The sequence below is a fragment of the Vulpes vulpes genome, chromosome 9 (genome assembly GCF_048418805.1).
Source record: "Vulpes vulpes isolate BD-2025 chromosome 9, VulVul3, whole genome shotgun sequence".
Classification (NCBI taxonomy): domain Eukaryota; kingdom Metazoa; phylum Chordata; class Mammalia; order Carnivora; family Canidae; genus Vulpes; species Vulpes vulpes.
The window spans coordinates 11,157,166-11,168,097 of NC_132788.1; the positions used below are offsets into that span (position 1 = coordinate 11,157,166).

Here is a 10,932-nt window from a genome sequence, read left to right on the forward strand (position 1 = left end):
GAACAGAAAAATCATTCCACACGGTTTTAATGATGAGAACACCAGGACACAGCAGGCAAACAGCCATAACTAAAAGGCTTGTTTGGTATAGTTTTATTTTGTTTCTTTGCCCCAAGAAGTGATCCTTTCATATTTAAGACTTTAGACCAGACTCTAGTCTAAGAAGCAAACTTACAAAGAAACAAAGGATCTGTGGAGAGCCAACTGCTCTAAATAGTTATTTCCTTAGAGTGTAAGTTGACTTTTTGGTTCCATGTTAACTTTTTCAATAAAATATGGATGTTACAATGTTGTAAAAATCTTTTTAAAAACCTACTTATATGTACATGTTCTAGGAAGAATTTAAGAGGACTTAGAAAAAATAAATGAAATTCAAAAAGCTAAGATTGAAGTAGGTAAGAATTAGATACATTGCTTAAAAAAAAAGGAGGAAGTGCTCTACCCACAGGAGAAGTGGTATAATTACAATAATTAATTGTAAAGAAGTGGGATAAGTAATTACAGTAATTAACTGATATATATATATATATATCTATATATATATATATATATATATATATATATATATATCTGCAAAGTCAAGGGTAGGTTGACTGACTAGGTCCCTCTCTCCCTCTGCCCTACAGCTGGTGGGCGCTGGTCATATAAAGGTATGTGAGGCCAGGTGTGTGATCCCTAGACCATAGGCCAGAAGACCAAGACCTAATGGGATTTATTGACTGGTCATAGTAAGCCAAGGACAGAACCAGGATTAGAACACATGTCTTTTGATGGAAATATGTTCAGGAAAAAGCAGTTCACATGGAGTATGATCCACTTCATTTACAAAATAAAGCAGACATCTGTAAATCTATGTATCAAAAACAGCAACAGGGAATTAAGAGGGTACAACAGGGCATGAAGATTAGGGTGACTTTATTTTTATTTTTATTTATTTTTATTTTTTTAGGGTAACTTTAATTTTCTTCCTCAGACTTGTATTATTAAGATTTTCTATAATGAATATTACTAGCACAATTTTTTAAAAAGCTTGCAGCAACCTGTTTTCAACCTCTATACTACTCAAGGAAATGTGGATATTAAAACAATGTCATGTTTTTCATCAAAAAACAAAAAAAAAGAATTAGATACATTGACAAGAGGAGATTCAAGTAAAGGAAAGATCACATTTATAATTGCATCAAACACCTACACATAAAATTAACAAGTGTCCAAGACCTAGCTATACTACTGAACAGAAAAGAAAATTGTGATAAATGGAGACACATTTCTAGATGAGAAAACATAATATTATAAACAAGTCAAATTAATCTATAAATTAAAGTAATTATAACTTTATTTTTTGGAATTTGAAAATTTACCATGTATTATAACAGACTATAGAACAATAAAATGTGATTCTGATTCAAAATTAGATCAACATAATAGAATTAACTAGGGATCCCTGGGTGTCACAGTGGTTTTGTGCCTGCCTTTGGCCCAGGGCATGATCCTGGAGCCCCGGAATCGAGTCCCTCATTGGGCTCCTGCATGGAGCCTGCTTCTTCCTCTGCCTGTGTCTCTGCCTCTCTCTCTCTCTCTGTCTCTCATGAATAAATAAATAAAATCTTTTAAAAAAATAGAATTGACCATATATGGGAGTTTAAAAATAAACCAAAAGTAATTTTTTAAACAAGTAGGGAAAGAATAAACTATACAATAAATAATGATGTAGTTGGAAAAATTCATAAAATTGGATTTCTACCATACAACATACAAAGATATATTCTAGGTTGATTAGAGATTTTAATATTAAAAACTAAATATAAAGTGGTCAAAATAACAGGAGATATTTACATCTTAGTGTAAGTAATTGGCTTTTTAAGCATGATGTGAAATTCAACACCTAAAGAAGAAAAAAATTGCTGCATTTGTCTAAAATTAATTTGAAGCTTCTACACAAGAGAAGATCCCACAAAGTTAAAGATAAATGACAATGAGCAAAAACATTTCAACGATAAATACGAAGCTTAAAGAGCTTAACATAAAGAATCTAAAAATGATTTTTAACAAGAAAATGGGCAAAAGGCATGAACAGTTAATTTGCTACCAGAGAGAGACAATGACCAATAAACAGATCACAATAAAATATTCCCAACTCCATTACAAAGAAATACAAAATACAACAAGAAATACAACTTTTAGTCATCAGAATAGCAAAGATTGCAAAGACTGATAATACCAAATATTAGCAAGGTTGAGGACATAGGCATTTTCAGACATATCAGGTGGCTCCTTCAAGAAGCCATCACACCTTAAGTGGATTGAGGATGATCTTAGCTATCCTTTTATATATTTTTCAGAATTTTATTAAAAATGAATACTACTTTTATAATAGAAAAAAGTAAGAGAAAAATTAGAACATGGAGAAAAAGGAAGAAAAATGATAGAGATTAACATTATTAGCATATCAACTCCTGAAGATCAAGATCCCAATAAGGTTATTTGAAAACTCAAATAAGATACAAAGTTTCTATCAGTTTAAGGCATCACTATCATTAAGGACTGCTTCTTTCCTATTCTGTAATTTTAAATATTTTGCATTATATATAAGAGCACTGAATATATACTATTTATTTTTGACAAAAGTAGGCATTCCATAAATAGCTGAGTAAATAAATGAGGTAAACAATAAGTAAATAATGTAATCCTAATCTGTACCTCAGAGAAAAATTGAAAAGAATTAGCACTTGAGAGCCCACATAGCATGATCTATTATCCTAAGGAAATGCCCTAAATAATTTTAGCGAATTCACAAAATTCTCCATTCTTTATTCACAGCTACTTTGTTTCTTATAAAATAAAAATTGTAAAAGTTAACTACCAAAATCTAGTTGGGTTATGATTCAAATGGATCTAAAAAACAAAGAGCAAAATCTGAAACCTGTAATTGGACTGTCCGACTGTTACAAAGCATCAAGGTTAAATGTTCATCCTTCCCATGAGCACCGAGCTGCAATATGAGCCCAAGGCTGGGTCATGTCAATGAAGAGTACAGGCACAGAACAGAAAAAGATGCTCCTAGGAGCACATATTGTTCCGCGGTGATTGTTTCCCACAGTTTCTTAATGTTTTCCATCTGCCTCTGGTTGTGAATTTTTGTGCAGCAGGTATGATTCCCAAAAACACTTAAGAAGCTGCTACCCCCAAAATTCTGCAAAACACTATAAGGCTAAGCTTAAAAAGACGCGAGTGTTCCTTACTCAGATCACATTCAACCAACAAGAGACCTTTAAAGTGCTCAGAATATTAATTAGTTTAATTAATGTTTATTTAACTCCATCTCTTGGCCCCAAAACCTTGGAGCCTACATACAAGAAGTAAAAGACAAAGATTGCCATGCCTGAGTCAGTTGAAAAACACGTATGCAACACCCACTCTTCACAAAGAGAAGAGCTTATGGATTAATGAATGAGATAAAAAGAGAATGCCCATGTTTGATTAGCCATATTACTTTTATGTGAGAGGGACAATTCCATGGATGCCAACAGTGTGGAATGCTCCTGACCTCTATGTTACTCAAAAGAAAGTAGGAGGACTGAAATCTGGGGATTAAGAAATTAAACAAAATTGCAGAAGGGACAAAGGTAACACAAGAATGATTCAGTGGTGAGCGATTTTTTTTTCCTACTTGATAATGTTATTTTAACACCTACCTGCTATTCAGTAGTATGTTGGAAACTTGCATATAATGTATGGATCACCAACCACTGGAATTCAGAAATTAAGTGTCTAACACGCTAGTGGTATGACTTCATTATAAAATAATCATTAAGGCAACAGTAGCAAGTGTAAGTCTAAAGCATTACTTGAATGTGAGATTGCCGTTGGAACCCTGGACTTTCAGAGCTGGAGCGAAACCGATAGACCACCTGTTTGACCTATTCACATTTCAGGAGGAGCTGCAGGCATTCTACTCAACACACATCATCTCATTAAACTCATTCATTTATTCAACAAATATGTGAGCACCTATTTATTGGCCAGTCTCTACTCCAAGTGCTAGAGATGTGGTAGTAAACAGATTTTACTGAGTCCAGGACCTCATGAAGCTTTTATTTGAGCCAGGGTGACTATTTGAAATAAGTAAGTAAAATTATGGCAAGATGAACTGAGAGAGGGCCAAGAAAAAAACAAAGCAGAGGAGGATGCTATGAAATATCTTGAGGAGAAGTTGGGAAATTCTAGAAAGGGTGGCTTCACTTTATTTACTTCACTTACTTTTTTTATAATTTATTTATTTATTCTTAGAGACACACATAGAGAGAGAGAGAGGCAGAGACACAGGCAGAGGGAGAAGCAGGCTCCATGCAGGGAGCCCGATGTGGGACTTGATCCCGAGTCTTCAGGATCACGCCCCGGGCCGCAGGCGGCGCTAAACCGCTGCGCCACTGGGGCTGCCCTACTTCACTTACTTTTAAGGACAGAGCCAAAAAATGTGAGAATGCTGGCTCTGTAGATGTCCAGAGAAAATTATTGCAGCCAAAAAGAGCAGCAAGTGCAGAGACCCTGAGTGGGGGCATGCCCAGCCCATCCAAAGAACCCCAAGATGATTAGTGTTGCTAGAGGGGAAGCGGGGTGAAGTCAGAGGCAAAATCAAAGAAGATCCTGTAGTGCCGTGGAGATTAATGCCTTGGAGATGATGGTGCTTTTATTTTAAGTGAAATGAATAGCCATCAGAGAGTTCAAGCATAAGAGTGACATGATCAGATTTATGTTCTAGCTATCATCCTGATGCTGTGTTGAAAATACACAGAAGTAGGGCAAGGGTGGAGACTCTAGCAATAGAAAGCATGGTAGCCATTGCTAGGAGGTGAAACTGTTGAGTCCTGTATATATTTTAAGCTTTTAAAGATTTTATTTATTTATTTGAGACAGAGAGAGAGAGAGAGACAGCACAAGCAGGGAAGAGACAGAAAAGCAGGTTCCCTGTGAGCAGGAAGCCTGATGCAGGGCTCAATCCCAGGACCTGAGCCGAAAGCAGATGCTTCACCCACTGATGCCACCCATGAACCCCTGAATCCTGTATATATTTTAACGGGGAGCTGGCAGGATTTGTTACTGGGCCAAATGTGGAGTATGCAAGATGGGAGAGAAAGATGAGTCCAAGGTTTTGGCAGGGACAAGTAGAGGAATGGCGCTGCCATTAACTGGGACAAGGGAGACCACAAGATACCCCATATGAGATGTACATTGCACATCCAAAAGAACAACCAGGTAGGCCATGAGGTACTCAGGATGACCCATTCAGGTTTTTGAACCTTGAGAATGGATGAGATCACCTGGCTGATAAGTATAGATAGAGAAGTCCAAGGACAGAGCTCTGGAGCAATCCAACATTAAGATCAGAAGGAAGAGAAGCCAACAAGATGGATGAAGAAGGAGCAACAATAAAGTACAAGTAAAAAACAATGTGTCCTGGAAGCCAAAAGACAGAGTGGCCAAAGGTATCAAATGCTACTGTCAGGTGAGGACAGGAAGGACAGAGAGGTGGCCAGGGGTTTAGTGATCTTGGAGGCCACTGAGGATCTTAAAAGAATGCAGTTTCAGTGGAGCCATGAAGGTGATAACACTGTAGGAGTGAGTCCAAGACGGAAGAGAGAAGAGAAATGGGGACACTATTCTTCCAAGGAGGTTTGCTCTGAAGGGAAAGAGATAAATGAGAGAGTAGCTGTAAAGGGTCAGTAGACCGGCAAAATGAGTATCATCATCACCATGTGACTTGATAATCGAAACACCTTGATGGATTGAAACAAATTGCTCAAGTTACAAAATCTGTATACTGTATCCGATGAGAGCCAGTTATTGTGATCCCAGAGCTCATCTTCCTAACCTACACTCTACAGCAAAGGGATGAATGAAAGCAAGTCATTCGCAAATCAGATCTATTTTGGGGAACCAGCACCAGCCTACACCAAGCACAGCCAAAGTAAAGTTGTGAATGCTTCAAGAGAACAAGCCATTTACAATTTCCGACGTGCTACCTCTCACATCTTGAGCCTTTTCATGTTATTTTAGTTGTAATCCCAAGAAGGATAAAACAAGTGTCTTTACTACAAATGTTAACTTCATATTGGAGATAGTTGCTGCAAGGCGTACCTTTACAGGGAGGCCCAAACTTCTCATCCGGCAGGAATACTTGGTCAACTACTGCTTTGTGGCAAGTTTTGCAGATTTTTAAATTTTATATCCTTATTTTTAAAGTGAGTTCGGAATTGGAACCAAAAGTTCTGCCCCTATTTCTTTATTTTTGTTAAGATTCTATTTATTTATTAATGAGAGACACACAGAAGCAGAGACATAGGCAGAGGGAGAAACAGGCTCCTGGGGACCCTTATGCGGAACTCAATCACAGGAGAGGGGGGAGGGTTCATGACCTGAGCCAAAGGCAGATGCCCAACCACTGAGCCACCCAGGCACCCCTGCCTCTATTTCTGTACCTATGAAACTGGGTGACCAGTGGGCTTCACGCATTCTTCAAAGGTGACCATACCCTCACCTGTGAAACAAGACAACCAGGCCAGTTTATCCCACTCTAAACCTAGAGGGTTCTGAGGGCATATTTTGAAATTCCTTAACTCATTGGAATCAAGGACTGTGACCTTAAAGCAGGGCACAGCACCTGGTGGCTGGTCCTCAAGAAACATGCGTCTGGGGTCAACTGATACGTGTGGCCTGGAATGCGAATATGTCTTGTTGCATGGGCATTTTCCTTTTTTTTAAATCAAAGGCTCTGATGGTGGACTCAGGAATTTGTATTTATTGTATTTATTTATTCATAAGAGACAGAGAGAGAGAGAGAGAGAGAGAGAGAGAGGCAGAGACACAGGCAGAGGGAGAAGTAGGCTCCATGCAGGGAGCATGCAGGGAGCCACCTGGGCTGCCCGCATTTTCCTTTTCATATTCAACACATCCTGACGTGGTTGGCGGGCACTGAGGGGTGCACTTGACGGGATGAGCACTGGGTGTTATTCTGTATGTTGGCAAATTGAACACCAATGAAAAATACATTTATTATTTAAAAAAAAAGAAAAAAGAAAAAAAAAGAAATAAAAGAAAATAAAATAAAAGGCAAGGATGCCTGAGTGGCTCAGCGGTTGAGCGCCTGCCTTCGGCCCAGGACGTGACCCCGGGGTCCTGGGATCGAGTCCCACGTCGGGCTCCCCGCATGGAGCCTGCTTCTCCCTTTGCCCTTGTCTCTGCCTCTCGCTCTATCTCTCATGAATAAATAAATAACATCTTTTAAATTATTTTTGTAAATAAGAATAAAAATAAAATAAAATAAATAAAATAAATAAAAAATATAAAATAAAATAGAATAAATAAAATAAAACAAAATAAAATAAATGAAATAAAATAATATAAAATAAATAAAATAAAATTAAATAAATAAATAAATAATATAAAATAAATAAAATAAAATAAAATAAATAAAATAAAACAAAACAAAACAAAATAAATAAAATAAAATAATATAAAAAAATAATAATATAATATAAAATAAAATAAAATAAATAAAATAAAATAAAATAAATAATATAAAATAAATAAAATAAAACAAAACAAAATAAATAAATAAAATAATATAAAATAAAATAAATAAAATAAAATAAATAAATAATATAAAATAAAATAAAACAAAATAAATAAATAAAATAAAATAATATAAAACAAAATAAATAAAATAAATAAATAAATAAATAAAATAATATAAAACAAAATAAATAAAATAAAATAAAATAAAATAAAATAAAATAAAATAAAATAATAGGCAATGTGGTCCTTTCAGTGTCTGCTCCTCTGGAAATCAATCTGTCGGGACATCACCCCCCTCCCTCTCCGTCTGCCACATTCCTAGCAAGTCAGAAAAGCAGAAAAGCATCATAACTCAGCAACTTCAACGTTTAAAGACTTCCTAAAAAAAAAAAAAAAAAAAAAGTCCCTTTGACTGCTCGGAGCAAGTGTCCAGCAGCGCCCCGCCTCCCGCGGCCCCGCGCCCAGGGATCCCTCACCAGGGGACCCCCCCGCCCCGGAGCCCCCCGCGGCCGGTACCTGGCGGGTAATAGCGGAGCAGGAGGCTCCTGAGCTTCATCTTCTGCTCCTCGCCGGATCCCAGGTTCGCGACGCTCTTCGTAGCCATGGAAACGGCCCAACAGCGGCGGGGCGCGGGCGCGCATGCGCGGGCTCCGGGGCGCGCAGCTCGGGCGGGGGCGGGGGCGGGGGGTCCGGGGGGGCCGCAGGCAGGTGACCTCACTAGGGGCGAGGCGCGCGCGCTTCGGCCCAAGGGATTCCAAGGCGGAGGAACGGGAGAAAAGCCCCCTCGGGGTCCCCATTCCGGGCCTTCCTCGTGGCCCTGTCCCCACGGAAGAACTAGGACCACAAGGGAAGAGGCTGCACGTGCTGCCGCTGGGCCTGACGCTGCGCTTGGCGCCCTGTACACCTGTAGCTATGGAGACTGAGGCTGCAGTGGTGCATCACTTCTTCCTGCCCCCCCCCCCCCAGAATCAGAGAAAGTGAAGAACCCCTCAAAGAAAGTGAGAACCCCCCAAAAAAGTGAGAACCCCCCAAAAAAGTGAGAACCCCCACAGCTAGCCAGTGGTGGAGGCAAGATGGGAAGGCAGGTGCATCACTGGGACCCCACACGCTACTGTGCACCCTGGGTTTAAGGCTTTCTGGGACTTTCTTTTTTTGTTTTTTAAGATTTTATTTATTTATTCATGAGAGACACACAGAGAGAGAGACAGACAGACACAGGCAGAGGGAGAAGCAGGCTCCATGCAGGGAGCCTGACGTGGGCCTCGATCCCAGGACCCCGGGATCACACCTGAGCCAAAGGCAGAAGCTCAACCACTGAGCCACCCAGGCGCCCCTGAGCTTTGGAAACGGATGCAGTCACTCTGCTTTAGTTTTCTCATTTTTCTGGCTCAGGGTAAGTACTCAACAAAAGTTAACTGTTATTAGATTGCCTTTGACATTTTGAATGAGGCCTTTGGAAAAATAGGAGCTTCACAATGGAGAAATCAGGAAGACACCATTTAACCATGGGATGGAAGTGGACATCCCCAGTGTAGGGACAAGCTGACGTTCATACCTCCTGTGACAGTGCAATGACAAGGACACAGCAGTTCTCTGGGATTCCTGCCTGCAGAGCATCACCCGTCTCTGATCATGAGGAAACATCAGGGCAACCCAAACTGAATCAGTTGTACGAAGTAACTGTCAAGGTCAAGAAAGAAAAAGACTGCAGCTCCTTCAGATCAAAGGGCACTAAGGACAATTAAATGTACCGAGTGATCCTGGGTCCTGAGCCAGGAAGAAAATTAGCTATAAAGGACATGATTGGGACAACTGGATGAGACATTACGGTTTTGATGATATCGATATTATGTCAATATTGAGTTTTCTGATTTTGATCTTTGGACCGTGGTTATGTAAGGCAATGTCTTTGTTCTTAGAAAAAAATACACTGATTTAGTTAGAGATAAAGTGTATGATATCTGCGATCGATTTCCAGATAGTCTTGAAAAATTTATATTTATGTATAGATGTGTGTGTGTGTGTGTGTGTGTGTGTGTGTGTGTGTGTTTGGATATGTGGATGGATAAGAAACAATAAAGCCACCGAGGAAAAGTGTTGAATCCAGCTAGGCAAGGATTCAAGGGCTCCTTTTCAGAAGTTCTTTGTCCCACTCTTGCAACTTCTCCATGAGTTTGACGTTATTACAAAATAGAAAGTGGCCTTTGTTTTCCACAGAACAAGCCAGGCTTCAGAATATTCCAGGATATCGATAACAACCACAGAACCATTTGGCTCCACTTTGTTAAGAGAGCCCCAAGTTCAAGCTCACTCCCTGTTTCACCCCTAAATTCTACATCCACCTTCCTCTAGTTGTGAGAGTGAGAGCCTCCATCACTCTTACCTGTCTCTTTCACTATTCCCCCCATTTTCCAGGAGTTCCTGAACTCCCTACATGGCTCTTGTGTCTTTCCGTTCCAGGTAAAGGATTTCTCCTATTCCCTTGAACCACATACTCTAACAGGTTGCCTTCTTGCTCCTTAAAAAAAAGGAATTCCAGCTCTGCAGCTTTTGACATCCTTCCACTGGGCTCAGAGAGTGTAAGCCAAATTCTTCCACCTAAGTTAGAGACCTTCCTCACCACCTCCATGTCATTTCTAGAGCCCTCTTTACCTACTCTGGGGCACAGGCCCTTGGTGTTGACGTCCTGTATTTCCGCAGCCCATTCCCACTAGGGGTTAGGAGCCCTCACCTCTGTCTTTGCTTGAGAGTCATTTATCTGGATGTCAAAGTGCCCTGACTGTCCTAAAGTTCTCTCACACTTTCTCCCTAACACCCAGATACTCTCTGCTGATGGAATGCCTCGTGTTGTGACTTGACAGCTCAGAATCCTGTGACTAGCACCCAATGTAAGTCCCCTCATCCCCATTTTTGGGAGGCAGTAGGGTTGTATGCAAACATGGTGAAGTGGTGATCCAAAGAGAAACCAGTAAAGTTCATGAATGTGGGAAGATTTCTCTTTTGGCTTTGGCTTGCGTTGAGGTTAACGCTACGCTTAATTGACTCACCATCTACTCATTCCTGGAAGGTGCTGCATGAATCTCTCAACTTGAGTAATTGTGTGTCTGTTTCATGCTAACTCACTCCCAGTGCAGAGCCGTTAGCCATGAATGATGGAAATCCACAAAAACAAAGCCCCTTACATCACCCAGGCGATGGGTGCTTATCTTAGTGTCTGGCTGACTTGCTATGACTTCCTCGAAGGGCTACTCTAGAGACCGTCCTAAAAGTTGTGTCATACTTCTCGTCAACTCCTGCCATTCTGTGTTGATCTGGCCGTTGACTCACTAGAGCAACAATTGCCATCCATACGGGTTT

At 39.9% G+C, this 10,932-nt stretch overlaps 1 protein-coding gene across 1 annotated transcript in view; it reads right to left on the minus strand.

The window, feature by feature from the left end:
* The window catches only part of DAW1 (dynein assembly factor with WD repeats 1), a 51,594-nt gene extending 43,404 nt beyond the window's left edge, over positions 1-8,190 (minus strand). Inside the window, exon 1 of the mRNA XM_026006164.2 lies at positions 8,092-8,190. Within this exon, the coding sequence (XP_025861949.2) occupies positions 8,092-8,179 (88 nt within the window). The 5' untranslated portion in view covers positions 8,180-8,190. The remainder of the gene's footprint in view (positions 1-8,091) is intronic.
* Positions 8,191-10,932: the final 2,742 nt, after the last annotated feature.